The sequence below is a fragment of the Aristolochia californica genome, unplaced genomic scaffold (genome assembly GCF_029961685.1).
Source record: "Aristolochia californica isolate CCGP_79_NKW_82.1479 unplaced genomic scaffold, dmAriCali1.0.hap1 SCAF_6, whole genome shotgun sequence".
NCBI lineage: Eukaryota > Viridiplantae > Streptophyta > Magnoliopsida > Piperales > Aristolochiaceae > Aristolochia > Aristolochia californica.
Window position 1 is genome coordinate 41,537,895 of NW_027182257.1, and position 20,733 is coordinate 41,558,627.

Genomic DNA, 20,733 nt, shown 5'->3' on the forward strand with positions numbered 1-20,733 from the left:
CCAAAAGCCTTGACTCCGAGTCTTCTTGTTCGTAGTTTCTAAGTGGTTTACTCTTCCACCCGCTCCGCAAGCTGCTCCACCCTTCAGTTTCCATGGCAAATCGTTCTCGTCTTACTATCATCTGCTTCTTCTTGCTTCAGTTTCTCTCAATTTCATCTGCTTCGGATGATTTCCGCATAGACTGTGGTTCAAACGAGTCAACGATCTCTGAGAATCGCCTGTTCATGGCGGATTCCGATCGCGGCGGCTTTTCTATCCCTACAACTTCTATCCTCTATTTCGAAGACAAGAACCCCCCCACAGAATTGCCTCCCCCTTACCGAACTGCCAGGATTTTCGAGGAGCCATCTTCCTACCAGTTCGAGATAAAAGAAAAAGGTACTCATATCGTACGACTTCATTTCTTCGCCTTCTCTTCGGAAAGTTACAAAAGCTTCCTACCTTTCTCTTCCGTGAACTACGACCTTTCTTCCGCTGTCTTTGATGTGTCTGCTATGGGATCACCGCTTTTGAAAGATTTCACTGTTGACAAGGTTGAACAGGTGAAAGAGTTCATAATCAATATAGATGCCGAAACATTCGATCTCTTCTTTGCTCCCTCCAAAATGAACAATTCGCCCCACCCTTTTGCATTTATAAATGCAATCGAAGTTCTTTCTGCTCCCACCAATTTTATTCCCGACTCTGTACGCTACCTGACTCCGAGAGGATTCAAACAGTTCGATAAAATGTCCGAGAAGAGGCTAGAAATTGTTTCGCGCATCAATGTTGGAGGCCCCAATATCTCTGCTTCTAATGATACACAGGGTAGGAAGTGGATAACAGACGACGATTTCCTTCTCGTCGTTGAGTCAGGCAACCCCTTCAAGTTCAACGGCACAATCAACTATCAATCCCGACACGGACTGTCGACTCCAGAAATAGCTCCCGTTGGTGTCTACAACACTGCCCGTCAAATGCCAAACTTAAACCTCCAACGCCAAGTCTTCAACATCACCTGGATCTTTCCTGTGCCTCTCGATCGTCAACACTTTATCAGATTGCATTTCTGCGATATTGTTAGTAAATCGCCTGGGGATTTAGTCTTCAACGTTTTCATTAACGGCCAGTTGGCAGAGAAAAACCTTCAGCCTGGCAATGTCACGAATCAAGTCCTCGCCTCACCCTTTTACAAAGATTTCGTTGCTGATGCCGGTGCTGCTAAAAGTATTCGTGTATCTGTCGGATTTTCCGATATGGTCCCCAACCCCTCAAGATCAAATGGAATACTGAATGGCGTGGAAATCATGGCAATAACTGATTCAAGTACTCGTTCTAAGAATAGCAGAAAGCTGCTAATTCTGATTCCTTCCATCGTTGGAGGCTGTGTTTGTGTAGCGTTACTGGCCTTGACAGTGCTGGTATTTGTTAAGCGGCGAAAGCAGCCGTCGCCTAAGAAGGAGACGGCGTCGAGATGGAAGCCATCCACACCATTCAGAGGGAGTTCACATGGCCTTGCGACTAATCTAACCAAGGGATCTTCTTCTCCTAATAGACATCTCTGTCTGCAAATCTCTTTTGCTGAGCTGAAGTTAGCGACTAACAATTTCGATGAGAAATCCGTTGTTGGGACCGGTGGATTTGGTAAGGTCTACAAGGGAGTGTTGAGAGATGGAACAAAAGTTGCAGTGAAGCGCTCTGTGCCCGGGTCGAATCAAGGCCTCACAGAGTTCCAAGCAGAGATAATCATCCTATCAAAAATTCGCCACCGGCACCTTGTTTCCTTAGTTGGGTACTGTGAAGAAGAGTCGGAAATGATACTCGTTTATGAATTCGTGGAGAAAGGTCCTCTGAAGAAACATCTGTATGGATCAGACTTTACCTGTTTGTCGTGGGAACAGAGGCTGGAAATCTGTATCGGTGCTGCTCGCGGCCTTCACTACCTCCACACAGGCTCCTCCCAGGCAATTATACACAGAGATGTCAAATCTTCCAACATTCTGCTCGATGAAGATAACCTGGCTATGGTTGCAGATTTTGGGCTCTCCAAAGTCGGACCAACCTTCAGTCAAACTCATGTGAGCACAGCGGTTAAAGGCAGTTTTGGATATCTCGACCCTGAGTACTACAAGCGACACCAGCTCACTGAGAAATCAGACGTCTACTCCTTCGGAGTCGTGCTACTGGAAGTCTTATGCGCCAGACCTGTGGTAGACTCCACTCTCTCCAACGACACCCATGGCCTGGCAGAATGGGCATTGAAATTGCAGAAAAAGGGTATGTTGGAGACGATCGTGGATGCGCGAATCAAAGCCCAAATCAACTCGAATTCGCTGCGGAAGTTTGGGGAGACAGCTGCGAGGTGTTTGGCAGATCACGGGGTGGATAGACCCACAATGGGGGAGGTGCTGTGGAACCTGGAGTATGTCATGCAGCTTCAGAGAACTGTCATTCGAAGAGAACCCCACGAAGACAGCAATGCCGTCGACATTGAAATGCCAAATGTTCCCAGCGTGCCTTCTACGAATGTCAGGGCTGCGGAACAGGTGAGCGACGAAATTACAGATTTCAGTACAAGGTTGGTTTTCTCGCAGTTAGTGAGTAACGAAGGAAGATGATTCAACTCCCTTTGCAATTATCTTCCAAAAGGAATTTCACAACTCTTAAGCCCTAAATTTCTGGCTAATTCACTCAAATGAAGCTGTAACATTTGGAACCTACTGGATAGAATCGAGCATAAACACTTGATTTGTTAGTATTCAATGCTCCCATTGTAAACAAAATCTCCTGACAAATCACTTTGAGTCTCAAAAATATGGAATGTTCTTCGAAAGAACAATATCATTACATTCGTTGTAGAAAAATGCTTGTCAGTGACATTTATTTGGTATGTAAATCTCCAAACCTCAAGAAACCTTCTATGCTTAAAATTATATGAGGTAGACTACTTAATCTAGTGAAACAGTGTGTAAAACTTGTTCACAATTGTGGCAGCTAGTTGCATGAATAAAAGAGAGAGAAAGAGGCACAACTGTCCAAGCCAATTCTATCTATGACGAATTGTATTTTCCCCATTACCAGGTATTCAGGATTATGTTTTGAGAATGATAATTTGGAATAGTTTCCAACAAATCAATTGAGATTCACAAATTATTGTCATCATTTTAGCATTTGCAGTTCACATAACTTTATTTCTTTGATGCGTTCAGGACTCGCATCATTATATCCAAAATTTCTAGGGTGCCACCCGTTTCCTGCCATTTCAGTTGCAGACTCATTCCATGTAGTATAGGTAATTGTTCTTCGTTCGAGTTCATCAAGTACCCAAGAAATATCAAACCCAACAGCACCTTAATTGCCCAGGAAATCACCATTTTTCTTTCTTAAAAACTCTTATTTCTCTGCAAATTGGTGTCACAAAACTTGAACTATATGGGACGCGGTTCCTTGTTTAAATTAATGAGGAATGAGACTCATTCCTCATGAATAGGCCAAAACAAGGCGAACTAGGGATGAGGGTTCTATTTTCTTGTTCATTTCTTGTTCGTTGATTACAAGTTTCAAAATGGTTTACTCTTATCTTTCTTCAAGCCATCGAAGAACGAGTTGAAGAACAATCAATCCATTTGAATTTTTTGAAAATGACTGAATGGTGATCACTCGGAAGCTTCCTCCTCACAGGAGCAACAAAAATGAATTAATTTCCTCCAAAAATTTTCCCTTTGTACTTGTAAGGACTATGGACACCACCTATCTCCACATTGGTATGATATTGTCCATTTTGGGCCTAAGCCCTCATGGATTTGTTCTTATGCTTTTACCCCAAAAGGCATCATACCAATAGAGATAGTGTCCACACTTATATCTCCATGATCCTCCCCACTTCTAGTCAATGTGGGACTTTAGTTGTATACCCAACAATCCTCCCCTCGAACAAAGGACCACTAAGCAATCATCAATTCGTCCACTCTCTACCAACCCTAAAACCCTAAACAATCATCCATCCGTCCACTCTCTACCAACCCGGATTTTTCACTCCAATGTGTTGGAAGCACATGCCTTACATGGAGTACCACCTGTCTCGAGAGCATGCTCTATCTAGATCAACTCCTCTTCACCGTGTTGGGACCTGGACACGTCCATGAAGAATTTGAAGTACACCACCTGTCCAATAAAGCACATCCACGGATCCCTCCGCGATCTAATTTGAGGCCCACCACCTTCGTTTGGCATTCAGAGGATCTCATCCATCATGGCTAACTCCGAGCCATGGCCCTGATACCATTTGTAAGAACTATGGACACCACCTATCTCTACATTGGTATGATATTGTCCACTTTGGGCCTAAGCCCTCATGGATTTGCTCTTGAGGCCATTTGGGGTAAAAATCCAAGAGCAAATCCATGAGGGCTTAGGCCTAAAGTGGACAATATCATACCAATGTGGAGATAGGTGGTGTCCATAGTCCTTGCAATACTGTAGTTTTATAAGCTCTTTGATTTGTCTTCTATATAAGAATGAAGCCAAAAGTTGTGGTTAGTGGTAATTATGTAATTTTTCTTGATTTATGAAATAAAAATAACATCTCTAGCATGTGGGAGGCAGACTTCCTATTCCTAAAAATTTTTATTCTATTTACAATACATAGCAGACCTAATCCTTCTATTTCGATTTCTTAACTTATTGTCCCTTGATTTAGAAATGTTAATTGGGAGATACAACATTAATTTGTATCATTTAATATCTGAGCAAATGAATCTTTGGATTGTGGGAGATGTATGTAAGAGGTGGTAACACAAAGAGGAGGGATCAAATACTACAAGAAAAAAATTCTATGCAAATAAATACTTCTACTAGCGAAAATAAATTCACTATCGAAATTACCTCTAACAGTGAAAATTAAAATCTATTGTCCGATATTCGGACTTTAGCAGCAAATTTCTTTTTCGCTACTATAGTCAAAACTCTAACAATGAAATTGAATTTTATAGTTTCCTAGGAAAATTTTCTACTCCCAGGAAACTTTTTTGCAATAAATTTTTTTATTTTTCACCAGGTCAAAATTTAATTGTCTAGTAATATTGTAACAACGAGTTTTGAAATTTGTTGAAAGAAAATAGTTTATTCCAATAAATTTGAAAATTTGTTGCAATAGAGTTCTAAAATTGTTCATTGGAATAGATTTCTTTAATTGTTCAATTGAATTTTTAAAAATTTTTGGAATAAATTTTAAAACTTGTTCAAACAACTTTTAAAATTCATTGGTAGTCCTTTAAAGGGTTAAAACCCTAATATGCTTCTTCTCCCATCTCCCCTGCTTCTCCCTACCGTCATTTGACATTATTGCATCATGTGCCACCAAGCCCTTGCCGCTTACCCCTATGACCGCCATGCTATTAAAAAAGAAAAAGAAGAGTTTTTTTTTTGTAGTTTTATGTCTAATTATTTATTTCAAATTCGATGGTGTTATCGTCTTTCTATTGATACATACAATTGTGCCAACAATGAAGATGTGGTACAGGTAGAAGAAGTTGTTGATATTAAGAAAATACTGTGCATGTCATCTTATATCATGCCTCCTGGTCTTTGATAGATCCTCCAACTTGATGTAATTAATTTTGATCTTGTTATTGTTTATGCAAGCCTATTAAAGAGAAAAGCTTAAGCTCTACCTAGAACAAGAAATCCTTACATTGTAAATCTAACTTATTAGCCTATAAAACGATAAGTTGATTGAAAGCCAAAAATCCCTCTACAGGTCTAGGTTAGTGTACCTAGTTGTTACTGATTGAAAATCCCTAGTGAACATGTATTGTAACTTGGACCTCTGTAGTCATTTGCAATAGATATCATCGGGCTAAAGAACACAATGAATTAACTCTTAGATGTAAATACCTTGGGAGTAAATTATCAACCGGAGTTTGGGTTATGAACTACTATAAATCTCCGAGTGCTTGCAATTAACTTGTCTTGCTTGAAGTTTTGTTTTCTCTTTAAAAAGTGCATTTTGGTGTTGTTAAATTAAGAAATGAGCATTCTAATTTCACAAACATATTCACCCCTGTATGCTCGTGGGACCTAATAAGTGGTTTCAGCCCATAGCAGGGCAAGTTTATTATAAATACCTGGTTTGACACCTTAAAGAGTAAAAAGAAAGCAGGGCCCCTCCACTTCGGAGCTTTATGCAGAGGACGCGTGGTGCTTCCTCCTTCCTCCAAGCCCTGTTAGTACCCAACGTAAGTGAAATGTATTTCACTTATGCTTGATAAAAGTAGATAAAAGTTGTTAGTGTCCAGCATAAGTGCAGGGGGAAAGCGAAATACATTTTTAGGCATAATGGCAGGGAAAGTGAATTAAGAGAGATCGAGTTTTGAATTCACTTTCCCTCCCTCAATTACATCAGGCTCGGGCTGTCGGGAAGGAAGGCGTTGACGAACGAGGGCTTCAGAGAAAAAAAAATTCTCTCTCGCTCGCGACCGACCTTCGGCGATTTCAATCGCCCTCTATGCGACCTCTCTCTAGCACTCGACTCCCTTCCTCTCGTCATCCCCAGCACCGACGACCTTCAACGACATATCTCCCATCTCTGCAACCTCTCCGGCTCCTCCCTCACTCGCGACTATCGGCGATTTCAATCGCCCCCTCTGCAACCTCTCCTTGGCGCTTGACTCTCTTCCTCTCGTCGTCCCCAGCACTGACGACCGTTGACGACTTCTCTCCCCTCTCTGCAACCTCTCTGGTTTTGTTGTTTAATCAATTCTTTTGTATGCAATTGTTACTTTCTTTGAATTTGTGAAGTATTAGTTAGTTCCAAAGTTGTTGTATATGGGTGAATGCATTTGTTGGGATCTTTGTACGAAAACTTGGAATTGAAATGTAATATATGAAATAGTTATTTTTTTTTCTCTTGACTAGTACTCCTTTGAGGGTTCTTGGGTTCTTGGAAAAAGGTCACTTGAAGTGTAAAATTCCAGAGAATCCATTTTTTTTTCCAGAACTTCTCTCCATTTTCATGTGTTATGACATATTAGATGGCATTATCCTTAATACCCTATTAGTTGTTTGTTATGTGTTATTTTGATTGTTCCTCGGCCTCTTGTCTATTTATTTGATGTCTTTTAAGTGTTTTAAGTATCAGGGCATCGACATGGGTCTTGTAAAAATTTGTGCAATGTCTATGGATCAAATCAGAGGGTCCATATTATTTATTTAACATGAAAAACCAACATTTGAGTCATTCCTTCACTCATTTTCAGGTTATAGGTAGTTTATTGAGATGAAATTGATATCTCCTGCTTTATTTTTTCTTTAAGAAACATGAAAGATCTTTAGAGATATACTGATGTCTATCTCACAAGACTTCAAAAGTCTTTCTAACTTTATTATTATAATGTTTGTATAGTACGCTATATAGTTCGATATTTGTATAATTATTTCATATTTAGATATTACAAAATTAAAATTTAATTACAATTTTAACAATATAAAAGTAAATATTTGTTTTATTATTATATTTAATATACTTTATTTACTAACTAATATTAATTTAATTTTCTGAAAGTGAAATATATCCAAATATTATCTGGACTTTACATGACATTTTTCATTATGGATACTAACACAAACAAGTATTTTATACGGCATTTCCATTGCATACATTAACACAAAAAACAATTACTTTACAGTTCAATCTCATTCTCTCTCTCTTTACGTTTACAACTGTTTGCTTCTGGTTAGTGCGATCCCCACAGTAGGGGATGTCAAACTGAATGATGATGATTTCTGGCGTCGTCAACCACTCAGTAAAATCTTCGAACACATTATCCACAGTACGGCATTGGTGGTTCCAGTGAGACCTCCACTGTCCCTTTACCCTTGGAGTTCTACTAATGAGGTCAATCTGATTGAATAATAAAATCGATCAAAGAATCAGGAGAGTCCGTCGGCTACGACAGATTTTCCACAAGAACCTCCACGGGATGAAAGACCAAAAGCCTTGACTCCGAGTCTTCTTGTTCGTAGTTTCTAAGTGGTTTACTCTTCCACCCGCTCCGCAAGCTGCTCCACCCTTCAGTTTCCATGGCAAATCGTTCTCGTCTTACTATCATCTGCTTCTTCTTGCTTCAGTTTCTCTCAATTTCATCTGCTTCGGATGATTTCCGCATAGACTGTGGTTCAAACGAGTCAACGATCTCTGAGAAACGCCGGTTCATGGCGGATTCCGATGGCGGCGGCCTTTCTCTCTCTACAACTTCTATCCTGTATTTTGAAGACAAGAACCCCCCCACAGAATTGCCTCCCACTTACCGAACTGCCAGGATTTTCGGGGAGCCATCTTCCTACAAGTTCGAGATAAAAGAAAAAGGTACTCATATTGTACGACTTCATTTCTTCGCCTTCTCTTCGGAAAGGTACAAAAGCTTCCTACCTTTCTCTTCCGTGAACTACGACCTTTCTTCCGCTGTCTTTGATGTGTCTGCTATGGGCTCACCGCTTTTGAAAGATTTCACTGTTGACAAGGCTAAACAGGTGAAAGAGTTCATAATCAATATAGATGCTGAAACATTCGATCTCTTCTTTGCTCCCTCCAAAATGAACAATTCGCCCCACCCTTTGGCGTTTATCAATGCAATCGAAGTTCTTTCTGCTCCCACCAATTTTATTCCCGACTCTGTACACTACCTGACTCCGAGAGGATTCAAACAGTTCGATAAAATGTCCGAGAAGAGGCTAGAAATTGTTTCGCGCATCAATGTTGGAGGCCCCAATATCTCTGCTTCTAATGATACACAGGGTAGGAAGTGGATTCCAGACGACGATTTCCTTCTCTTCGATGAATCAGGCAACCCCTTCAAGTTCAACGGCACAATCAACTATCAATCGGGACACGGACTGTCGACTCAAGAAATAGCTCCCGCTGGTGTCTACAACACTGCCCGTCAAATGCCAAACTTAAACCTCCAACGCCAAGTTTTCAACATCACCTGGATCTTTCCTGTGCCTCTCGATCGTCAATACTTTATCAGATTGCATTTCTGCGATATTATTAGTAAATCGCCTGAGGATCTAGTCTTCAACGTTTTCATTAACGGCCAGTTGGCAGAGAAAAGCCTTCAGCCCGGCAATGTCACGAATCAAGTCCTCGCCTCACCCTTTTACAGAGATTTCGTTGCTGATACCGGTGCTGCTAAAAGTATTCGTGTATCTGTCGGATTTTCCGATATGGTCCCCAACCCCTCAAGATCAAATGGAATACTGAATGGCGTGGAAATCATGGCAATAACTGATTCGAGAACTCATTCTAAGAATAGCAGAAAGCTGCTAATTCTGATTCCTTCCATCGTTGGAGGCTGTCTTTGTGTAGCGTTACTGGCCTTAACAGTGCTGGTATTTGTTAAGCGGCGAAAGCAGCCGTCGCGTAAGAAGGAGACCGCGTCGACATGGAAGCCATCCACACCATTCAGAGGGAGTTCACATGGCCTTGCGACTAATCTAACCAAGGGATCTTCTTCTCCTAATAGACATCTCTGTCTGCAAATCTCTTTTGCTGAGCTGAAGTTAGCGACTAACAATTTCGATGAGAAATCCGTTGTTGGGACCGGTGGATTTGGTAAGGTCTACAAGGGAGTGTTGAGAGATGGAACAAAAGTTGCAGTGAAGCGCTCTGTGCCCGGGTCGAATCAAGGCCTCACAGAGTTCCAAGCAGAGATAATCATCCTATCAAAAATTCGCCACCGGCACCTTGTTTCCTTAGTTGGGTACTGTGAAGAAGAGTCGGAAATGATACTCGTTTATGAATTCGTGGAGAAAGGTCCTCTGAAGAAACATCTGTATGGATCAGACTTTACCTGTTTGTCATGGGAACAGAGGCTGGAAATCTGTATCGGTGCTGCTCGCGGCCTTCACTACCTCCACACAGGCTCCTCCCAGGCAATTATACACAGAGATGTCAAATCTTCCAACATTCTGCTCGATGAAGATAACCTGGCTATGGTTGCAGATTTTGGGCTCTCCAAAGTCGGACCAACCTTCAGTCAAACTCATGTGAGCACAGCGGTTAAAGGCAGTTTTGGATATCTCGACCCTGAGTACTACAAGCGACACCAGCTCACTGAGAAATCAGACGTCTACTCCTTCGGAGTCGTGCTTCTGGAAGTCTTATGCGCCAGACCTGTGGTAGACTCCACTCTCTCCAACGACACCCATGGCCTAGCAGAATGGGCATTGAAATTGCAGAAAAAGGGTATGTTGGAGACGATCGTGGATGCGCGAATCAAAGCCCAAATCAACTCGAATTCGCTGCGGAAGTTTGGGGAGACAGCTGCGAGGTGTTTGGCAGATCAAGGGGTGGATAGACCCACAATGGGGGAGGTGCTGTGGAACCTGGAGTATGTCATGCAGCTTCAGAGAACTGTCATTCGAAGAGAACCCCACGAAGACAGCAATGCCGTCGACATTGAAATGCCAAATGTTCCCAGCGTGCCTTCTACGATTGTCAGGGCTGCGGAACAGGTGAGCGACGAAATTACAGATTTCAGTACAAGGTTGGTTTTCTCGCAGTTAGTAAGTAACGAAGGAAGATGATTCAACTCCCTTTGCGATTATCTTCCAAAAGTTTCCTTTCTCTTTACTGGATCATTAACAAACTCGGGATTGTGAAGACCGAGACTTTCTTTTGCCTTCATCTTGTGATTCAGTAATTGTATAATAAGTTAATAACACCGGGTTGTAATTCCTGAAATTCGAACTATAGCACTGCTTCTTCCATCGTCATTCTCAGAAATTTCTGACATTCGTGCTGTTTCAGAGGCTTTTTTTTTTTTTTTATCAAATCTCCAATATATGGGAAATAACGGGCAAAATAAATTGAGAAAGTAGAAAAGACTGATTTTATGTTCTACTTAGATTTCTTTGTCAAAATAAAAAATAAAAAAATCCATCATTTTGCTCTTGCTTTCATGTTGAAATTGATATTGCTATAACTTGTAAAAAATCATAAATAGTTTGTGACATTGTATATCTATTGACATACAGTAGCAGTAGCATCATCGTAAGTACAACAATAAAGAAATTTACAAGGTTTCAGGTGATACGAGGTCTAATCTCTTAAGAGACCTTGACTCGATCTCTATATATGTCCTTGATTTGAGTCTTAATCTAATAGATGTACTAGAACTCTAAGATTGACTCCTCTCAATTATGTATCTAGCAACCCTCATTTGTTATGACCAAGTACCTACCAAAAAGTTGTATTAACTAACCAAAGACCGATTTATGTCCAATTTTAACAAAATAATATACATAGAAAAAATAAGAAAGTGATCTAGTTGGACCCGGTCTAACCAACGGTTGAATCCGGCTCATGATATGATAACGAAACCGGCTCGCACAAACTCGTACTAACAAATGTAAAAACCAGATAGTTGTTTTAATGTCAAGTGTTTTAACTTTTTTTTTTTTTTAGTTGCCACTAAATATTTTTTTAATGTTAAAACTAATAACCCCTTCTTTTATTTTTTTCCAAGTGATTATTTTGGTATGAGGGAGTTCATGATAGAGTGGCTCAGGTTACCACCGTAGCAGGAATACCGAATATCTTGACTTTCAGGACTACGCTAGATGTATCCAACCGAGTAGAAAAACAGAGAAACACGGATACGTCGCATCGCATGTATGGAGAGGGCCCACACCTCTCCTTTGCGTCCTCGCTGTCGTCCGCGTTGAACTTGAACCAACCCGAAACACCTTCGTGGCCTCTTCTTTTATCCCCCCTCTTCTCCTTTTCTTCGGTGCGGTGTAACAATTTGCAGAGCCATCAATCTGCCTCTCATGGGGATGCTGCAGAGGCAGACAATTCGCAATCTATACCTTTCCATCTTTCTGCAATTTTTTCTCCTTTGGAATGCTTCCTCGGCTTTCGTCCCTTCCGATAATAACCTCATCAACTGCGGGTCCGAAGACGTAGTCACCCTTGAAAATCGTCTCTTCGTGCCGGATGCCCCAGCCGATTCATTCCGTCTTTCAGCGGCCTCGTCTGTTTCTCTCAAGGATGGAAACCCAGTTGCGGATTCGTCTCCTCTGTACCATACCGCCAGAATTTTCACTAAACGGTCTATGTACGAGTTTAGCCTCAAAATCAGAGGTACCCATTTCGTACGCCTTCACTTTTATCCTTTCTCGTCCCAAGGATATAATCTCTCCGCAGCCGTTTTCAGCGTCTCTGCTCAGGGGTTCCTGCTTTTGAAAGATTTCGCCGTTCCCAATGGTGAACCGATCGTTAAAGAGTTTCTAATTAACGTGCGAACGGAAAATTTTGATCTGTCGTTCGGGCCATCGTATGAAAATTCGTCGTTGGCATTCGTTAATGCAATTGAAGTCTTTTCTGCGCCGGGAGATCTCATTCTGGATGTTGCTCGAGGGCTGGGTGCAAACCAACTTGAAGTTTTTGATGGTTTGTCAAGACAGGGGCTTGAAACGGTTTATAGGCTTAATGTTGGGGGCCCCAAGGTGACCCCTTTTAACGATTCTTTGTGGAGAACGTGGACTCCTGATGAGAAATACCTGAGATTGCCAGCTTCCGCCAAGGCTGTTTCATTCAGTGGACGGATTAGGTACCAGAAAGGCGGTGCGAGTCGTGAAGTTGCTCCTGATAGCGTTTATAGAACCGCCCGGGAAATGAATTCTGTGAATATTTCTGAAGGCAATTTTAATATTACATGGGTCTTACCTGTGAGTTTGGGTTACAAGTATCTAGTCCGGATGCATTTCTGTGATATTGTGAGCTTAACAGCTAATGAACTCTTCTTCAATATCTATATCAACGGATATTTGGGCTGTAAGGATTTTGATCTCTCAGCTGTGGACGTAACGAACCAGATGTTAGCTGCACCTTTCTACATGGATTTTGTTGTGGAGCCTGCGAGCTCAGGTGATATACACGTGACTATTGGCCCTTCGAGGTTAAGCAGTTCATCGAAGATTAACGCCATACTTAATGGGTTGGAGATTATGAAGATGAATAACTCATTGCGTAGTTTTGATGGAGAAGTTTCAGCGGATTCAGTTCTGAGGGGTTGGCCAAGGAGCAGCACGGTCTTTTGGTTGTGTTCATTTTTGGGTGGTTGTGCACTCATGAGCGCGTTGCTGGTTGGATTTCTGATGGTATCAAAGAGGAGACTGGAGATGAGGGAATCAGTGGCATGGTCACCTCTACCAGTGGATCCTAAAGAAGATAATTCAAGATATGGACCTTCTCCATTGTCTGGTAAATTGGTATACTACTAAATGAGATGGGTTTGAATCAGTGAAGGTATATCATTGAATCCTCACTTGTGTTGTTGAATCGTCTTTCTGATGCATGGGACGATCTGAGGAGCGTACTGAGTCTTTGCCTGCATCTTGTGCCCATTTCTGTTGAATTCGTTACTTTTTGTAAGCAATGTCATGTCAAGCTTTTGTTATTTCAGTTTGACTCTTGCAAATTAGGCAGCTTGGCCTGCTCGCTTTAAAGCTGCGCATAAATTTATTGATGTTGAACTCTGCTGTATTTCTTGCCACTGTGGAAAATGAAAGATGAAAGAGATGATTCAATATCTCAAGGTGTTTTTATACTGCTGTTGGAAAATCAACCATTTGTAAAATTCACTAATTTTATGCCATTTAAATCATCCGTTAATGATTTATGATGTTGTTTTTAATTTATTCACTATTTTGCATGCTGATGTGCCCCAATAAAAATCCAGGTATTGTGTGTGATTAGAAACCAATATCATTGAGCATGAGAGAGAAAATACCTGTTTCTTCTCATGTCTTTCTGAGAATGCCTCCCAATGATCAGGAATTATTAGCCTTATGCTTAAAATTTTTCATTGTATTTATTCACGTTCCTTACGGGGTTCATATGATTGTCCTGTTCTCTTACCAAAGAAATGAAAAAAGATCAATTCTGTTCATTAGGACCACTGATTAGGATAATGACGTTTGTCTTGGAGGTCCATGGATGGTAGAGTTTGTGTTGTTCATTTTCTTGAAGTATTTGCCATGCCTTGAAGGTCAACTACTTATAGCTGTAGATTTGACTCCTCTGGTTTATCGACTGAGGAACTCTTCTTAGTGGCTAAATGCTGCAGTGATTAGATGGCTCTTCTTCAATCTGTCATTTTCATGTTTGAGGTTATCTGCTAAACATCCATGCAAAGAGGGTATTAGTAAGTTTAGCTGATACTGACTTGAGACTTTTTGCATGGATTTCTGAGTCTGCTTTCTTTAACAGATCTTTGTTTTTCTTATAAGCTTTCCCTTTTTGTGCAAAAGTCAATTTATTTGAATCTTATTATCAGGGTTCATCTATGACAAAGTTTTAAGCTGGCTATCAAACAACCCCAATGCAACCCTCCCACATGTGGGTGTGTTCTTTTTTTAACATATTCTGTTGATTGTATACATTGGTCTTGAAAAGTGGAAGAAATTTTTATCAAAGGGGAAGAGAAGAATACAAGGGGTACCCCCCAATGCAGGGGAGCTTAAGAATGAAACAAAAGCAAAATAAAAATCTAACACATGAGCAAATTCTCCAGCCAACGAATGACAATGTGAGAGAGTGAGGTGCCTTTCTTTACCAGTAGTAGCAACATTAGGAGACCTTGGATTGTGAGACCAAGAGAAAATCTCATTTTGATACCATCTTGTCCTCTCCAAGCATCTTATGTATTGGCCCTCAAGCATTTCCATGAGATTGCTTTTCTTCAGTGATTTCATCATCCTTTAAGTTCCTTCTAAGCTGTAGGTTCCACCATTATCTCTATGAGTTGGTGCCTCCAAGGTTATCCTGGCCAGATCGAAGAAGGCAGGAAATAGTTTAGCTAAAGGTTTCTCTCCAGCCTACAGTCCTTTAAAAGGGTTCAGTTAATGGTCAGCTTAGAAGATGAATAAGGTTGACAATCTTCAAGTAAATGCTTGGAACTATGCAATCTGTTTAAATAGTTGTTGTGATGCATCGCCTTTGCTCTTTTTGCTCTCCCAAGCTGTCTTTTTTTAATAGTTTTGGTCGGTCTATGACTGTTTATATTGATCTTGTGTTAGCTTCAAGTTTGTAGTTTTTCCATACCACTACTTTCTTCGTCACTTCAGCCATTGTTGACTAGAAGAGAAGAATATTGGCTAAAGAAAAGCAGGATAGAGTTTCTGAAAAGAAAATCTCTTTAGTGGAAAATGAGCAAATGCTTTTTGTTCCGTCTTTCCCATGGAACGACAAACTTGGCTGAATCATTAACGATCACCTGAAAATGGCAGATAAGGCCAATATGAAAAAACCATGAATTGGTTTAAAGCCGATTCTGTCATCTCTTGAAAACCCGATATGTGTCCGACAATATCAATCATGATCTTATCTGCAAATAGTCTGGAAAGCTCGGTTACTACACTACATGTATCTTGTCTTCTCTTTGTTCACACCGAAGAGCTATATACTCCAACAAAAGAGGTACAAATGTCTACATACATAATACAACATCTCTACAGAACTTCTGGGCAGATCATAGATTGCCCACCATTAACGAATAACACAAAACAGTAAAATGAGAAAGTTTATATAAGGTTACGATTTCTTTAGTTACTGGAAGAATGTTGTATCCAGCTGATAATCCATCAAAAGTCTTAATTTGAAGTCTTAATTGATTGCATTTTGCTGAGGCTTGAACTCTCTACCTTCCTTCATTTGTCATCAATTGTGAGAAAACCCCACTTGTACCACTCACTTCAGAACTCTCACTGCTCTTAACCAGGAAATCATCTTTCACAAATCTTGTATAACTGGAGGGGGAACGTGGAACTGATGGTAAAGAAACAGATTCAGATGCGCTGGTTGTGCTATCTTCAAATGGCTCTCTATGCATTGCAGTCTCTTGAAGTTGCAGGGCATACTCTAAGTTCCATAAGACATCTCCCATTGGAGGTCTGTCAACACCATATTCAGCCAAGCATTTCTCTGCAATCTCGCCAAACTTCCTCAGCGAATTCGAGTTAATCTTTCCGGCGAGCTTAGGATCAACAATCTGATCAAGCATCCCTTTTTTTTGCCAGTGAATGGCCCATTCAGCTAAACTCACTTGCTCCCTAGGAAGAGTAGGATCAAGGGCGAGCCTTGCACAAAGTACCTCAAAGAGAACCACGCCGAAAGAATACACATCGGATTTTTCAGTTAAATGCTGCCTTTTGAAATACTCAGGATCAAGATACCCAAAGCTACCTTTCACGTTTGTACTCACATGGGTCTGATCAAGCTGGGAGACTGATCTCGATAGCCCAAAATCTGCCACCTTAGTCAAGTAATTCTTATCGAGTAGTATATTTGCAGATTTAACATCACGGTGAATGATCGCCTGTGAAGAACCAGTATGGAGGTAATGGAGACCCCGAGCTGCACCGATGCAGATCTCCAGCCTCTGTTTCCAAGACAAACACTCCAAATTTGAACCGTAGAGGTGGGCTTTCAGTGATCCCCTTTCCATGAATTCATACACAAGAATCATCTCTGATTGTTCTTCGCAGTACCCAATTAAGGAAACGAGGTGGCGGTGGCGAATTTTGGATAGAACAGTTATCTCTGTCATGAATTCTGATAAGCCCTGCCGGGAACCTCGAGTCCCTCGCTTCACTGCAATTTTTGTGCCATCCTTAAGCACCCCTTTGTAGACGTTACCAAACCCTCCGGTGCCGATGAGCAAACTGCCATCAAAATTGTTCGTTGCCGACTGTATGTCGCCGAATGAAATCTTGAGCCCAAGATGTAAATTTGGTCCTGGCGAGGCATTCGTTTTATCAGTAGATTTACTGTACGAACTGCCTTCATACACTGGCAGCTGCGACCAAACCACACTTTCCTTCACTTCAGGCTGCGGTTTCCTCTTCCTCTTTTTGCATTTGCACACTACCCACAACGCTACCACCAGAAAACAAATCAAAGCGAAACCCCCAACAATCGAGCCGATTAAAATACCGAGGTTCTTCTTTGACCGGCCAGTTGAGTTGGTAACCAGCTCGCCTTTCATCTTCATGATCTCCAGCCCATTTAGTATCGCATTTTTCTTACTACTCTCGCTCATGCTCGACGGGCCGACGCTCACCCTCAGGATACCAGAATTTTCAGCATCTGCCACAACGTCTACATAGTAAGGTGCCGCCAACTGCAGCGAAGTAGCACTGGAGAGATCTAGATCTCTGTAAGCAGAGTTGCCGTCGACGTACACGTTGAAGTAGAGCTCATGAAGCGAATGACTGACAATATCACAGAAATGGAACCTAATTAAGTATCTTGAATTGGGATTTACCGTGAAGTTCCAGGTGATGTTGAAATTGGGCGAAAGAGTAGAATTGGAGATGAGCAACTCTTGGGCCGTCCGGTAGACATTATCCGGTGCAATATTTCGTGTCGCTCCGCCCGGCGGATACTTGATGAGGCCGCTAAACGGAACCCTCTTAGCGTTGGACTTGGTTTGCAGGTAATCGTCATCTGAAACCCAAATTCGCCATAGTGGGTCGGATGAAGGAACAGTCGAACCGCCGATATCGATCCGATAGATGGTCTCCAAGACTTGCTTCGTCAATCCATTGTAAGTCTCACCCAGAGACGGCGTAAGAAGACGTGCCCCTTCGGCTATCAGCTCCCCCGGCGCCACAAAGACTTCAATTGCGTTAACGAAGGCAAAAGAAGCAGAGGAAGGGCGGAAGGTAAGGTCCAATTGGTTGAAGCCAATTGGGATTATTAACTCCTTGATGACAACTCCGGAGGCGCCAGACACAGAGACGTCTTGCAGCAGCAAGAAGCCCAAAGCGAAGACAGAGAAAACGGCGGATGAAAGATTGTAGCCTCCGGAAGAGAAAGAGGAAAAGTGGAGGCGCACTATGTTAGTCCCGTTGGTCACGTTGGGAAACCTATAGGAAGACTCTTTGGTGAAAACCCTGGCGAATCGGTAGAGGGATGAAGAATTCGAAGGTGGGTTTTGATCTTGAAGGGGTACTGATGAAGTCGCGGAGAGGGAGAAGGAATTGCTCTTAGCATCAGAGACGAAGGGGCGATCCTCGAAAGTGGTAGAGGTCGTCGAACCGCAGGCAATCAGATAGTCTTCCGCTCCACACAAGAACAGTCGGAGCAACAGAAAGAAGAGAGAGAATTTGGGAAAATTTGCCATGATCGGCAAAGGAGAAAGGAAAATTCTGAGTTTATCGTGAATTTTGTTGTCTCCAATTTGCTCCGAAGTCCAAATTGGTGGTGGAAACAGGAATAAGGAAACAGGTTGTCTGTTCTGAAGACTGAAAGCGCCTTAGATTCGAAGAGTTCAACTTGAGAGATCGGCTTCACCATGCTTGACAATTACTGTCTCAACAAACCCAGTTACTGAATCGGATCTTTCAAACTGAAAACAATTTCAAAGTTTGTTTAATGCCTCATTTTAACCAGTTTCTGCTAGTCGCGTCAGAATAGAGACAAATAATTGAATATTACTGAGAGCTATTATAGTATTCAATTCCCTCCCAAAGCAAAAACAGAAAGAAATTGCTCCCTCTTCAAGTTCAAAATTTACATTTTTCTTTTCTTCCTCTGTTTCCAAGTTAAGAAAACGATAAATGTTTATCAAATTTTTCTCTTCATAGCCCCATTTTACAGAAGTTTTTTTTTTTGAAAAAGTACTTCCCAAGTTCTAAAAAATAATCTAACCAGCAATAACCCTTCTGGATTAAAATTACCTTGACGCAGTTAACCACCTTCGGTGGTCTTTCAAAAAGAAACTGACGGCGATTGAAAGAACCTTTACAAGTGATAAAAAGACAAATGGCCAAAAAATACAAACATCTAGAGCTGTCTAGATTCTACACTCTCGCCCAACTTGCCGTCTAAAGCTTGCTTTCTGCTACTCAAGTCAATCATTAACAGGCTTATTTAATTTGTTATCGCATTTATTTTCATTCTTATATAGTATAAACCACACGGGGGGAAAGGGATTTTTGAAGTCCTTGGAATTTGGTGAACTCCATCGTCCTCAAACACGGACAGGGGAACTAACCCGCGTAGAAAATCTGGTATGGGTAGAAGTAGAACTCGAAGAGATGTGGACGAAAGGGCCAAACAGATTCTTTTGAAACTTGGTTGCTAATCCAAGGTTTTGAACATGTGATTTGCACTGAAGTTTTTATATATTGAGTTTTGTTATCCATGGTGCCTGGATGCCCCCCTTCCTGCCTCCCCATCATTGGTACTTGCCATTGCAGAACTTTTAGTACATTTGATATAACTTATTTTCTCTTCAACAATCAAAATTAAAAAGAGAAAGTTAGAAATAAGAACAATCCTTCATGGGTCTTTGCATAATTGCTTAATTCTTTTTTTATAATGGTTAATTGATTCATGATTCCATGATATGGAGTTTACAAGAAATTCTCTTGGGAAGGCAAAAATGAAAACACTAGAACAGGTGATTGTGATGACGATGTTTGAGCAAACGATTTATAAACGCAAGAGAAATTTTGAACTATTGAAAGGCAAATCAATTGTTTGAAACTTTTTGACTAATTGGGTTGAAAGTGGATGATGGGATCATATTGCTAAGTTGATGAACATTTGACCAATTGATATGGGGTCCCACCATCAGAATTATTTTTTTGTGCAGAAGTCAGATTTCCAAATGAGGAAGGAATTACCTCTTATTTCGTTGTTTGAGATATACCGTCTATGCAACATTTGATTAAATAAGCAAAGCCACATACAAAAAAAAGGAAATAAAACAGAGCATAACTAACGGAAATGAAATGATGCTAAACTCACAACCACTGAAGACCCATTCGCACTTAAAACTCTTGACTGCCATGACCCGATCCATTCTTGTTCTTCATGTGTTAATGGTCACGTCTTCATGTCGCAGCTTATCCCAAATATTTGGGATTTGGTTTATGGCCCTTCTCTGAACGTCGTGGCCAAACAATACTTCCCCCATCAAGTGGATCCTTGTCCTCAAGGTCCAAATTCAGAAACATCTCCCGTAACTTCTTTGTTGGCTCCCGCAGCTAGAAGGTGTTTCCATTGCACTAAGCTTTATTCGACCAATTGGGTTCCTTGTTTGATCCAACAATAGTCTAAAATAGTTTGTGGCTCCAAATAAGACTACCCCTTCATCGGTGAATGGTGGTAAATCGACCCATGGCGTTTAAACATCGCCCCCATTGTCTTGGTATCTCTTTAGTGAACGTGAAACACCGGGTGAATGTGTGCCCCTTCCAGGAATTGTAATTTGTATCTGACAGACCCAATCTTCTCTAGAATCTGGTAGGGTCAATAAAAAACGGCTAGCTAGTTTCTGATGAACCCGTTTGAAGACCATTTGCTGGCGGTATGGATGCATCTTCAAAAGTACCCATTCACCGACATCGAACAAAATGTCCCTTTTCTTTTTATCTGCTATTTGCTTCATTCTGTTCATCGATCTTTCTAAGTTGGCCTTCAATTGCCTTAGCAGTTCATCTCAGTTCATAAGTTGCTGATCAACTTCATATATTGGTGAAAGCCTATCTTTGTACTTCGGAATGGGGGGCAACAATCTTCCATAAAACGCCTAAAAAGGGATCATTCCTGTCGAAATGTGGTATGTCATATTATACCAATATTCTGCCCAAGGTAAATAGCAGATCCATTTCTGGGGCCACTGATGAACGAAACACCGAATATATTGTTCGACGCAACGATTGATGACTTCTGTCTGACCA

General features: G+C 41.2%; 4 protein-coding genes across 4 annotated transcripts; 3 read left to right on the plus strand and 1 right to left on the minus strand.

Moving 5' to 3' along the window:
- Window positions 1-2,969, plus strand: LOC137967204 (probable receptor-like protein kinase At5g24010). Its single transcript, XM_068813687.1, has one exon. The coding sequence runs from the start codon at window positions 93-95 to the stop codon at window positions 2,595-2,597; it is 2,505 nt and encodes an 834-aa protein (XP_068669788.1). The 5' UTR covers window positions 1-92; the 3' UTR covers window positions 2,598-2,969.
- Window positions 2,970-7,934: 4,965 nt separating this feature from the next.
- Window positions 7,935-10,742, plus strand: LOC137934756 (probable receptor-like protein kinase At5g24010). The gene has a single exon (XM_068779280.1). It carries the CDS (start codon window positions 8,059-8,061, stop codon window positions 10,561-10,563), a length of 2,505 nt encoding a protein of 834 aa, XP_068635381.1. The 5' UTR covers window positions 7,935-8,058; the 3' UTR covers window positions 10,564-10,742.
- Window positions 10,743-11,753: 1,011 nt separating this feature from the next.
- On the plus strand, window positions 11,754-13,569 carry LOC137934758 (probable receptor-like protein kinase At5g24010). Its single transcript, XM_068779282.1, has one exon. The coding sequence runs from the start codon at window positions 11,809-11,811 to the stop codon at window positions 13,261-13,263; it is 1,455 nt and encodes a 484-aa protein (XP_068635383.1). The 5' UTR covers window positions 11,754-11,808; the 3' UTR covers window positions 13,264-13,569.
- A 1,781-nt stretch (window positions 13,570-15,350) lies between these two features.
- Window positions 15,351-18,327, minus strand: LOC137934757 (probable receptor-like protein kinase At5g24010). Its single transcript, XM_068779281.1, has one exon. The coding sequence runs from the start codon at window positions 18,165-18,167 to the stop codon at window positions 15,681-15,683; it is 2,487 nt and encodes an 828-aa protein (XP_068635382.1). The 5' UTR covers window positions 18,168-18,327; the 3' UTR covers window positions 15,351-15,680.
- Between the last annotated feature and the right edge of the window lie 2,406 nt (window positions 18,328-20,733).

What these genes read in the sequence shown, in the direction of transcription:
- LOC137967204 (XM_068813687.1), top strand. Translation starts at nt 93, where the DNA reads ATGGCAAATCGTTCTCGTCTTACTATCATCTGCTTCTTCTTGCTTCAG.
- LOC137934756 (XM_068779280.1), top strand. Translation starts at nt 8,059, where the DNA reads ATGGCAAATCGTTCTCGTCTTACTATCATCTGCTTCTTCTTGCTTCAG.
- LOC137934758 (XM_068779282.1), top strand. Translation starts at nt 11,809, where the DNA reads ATGGGGATGCTGCAGAGGCAGACAATTCGCAATCTATACCTTTCCATC.
- LOC137934757 (XM_068779281.1), bottom strand. Translation starts at nt 18,167, where the DNA reads ATGGCAAATTTTCCCAAATTCTCTCTCTTCTTTCTGTTGCTCCGACTG.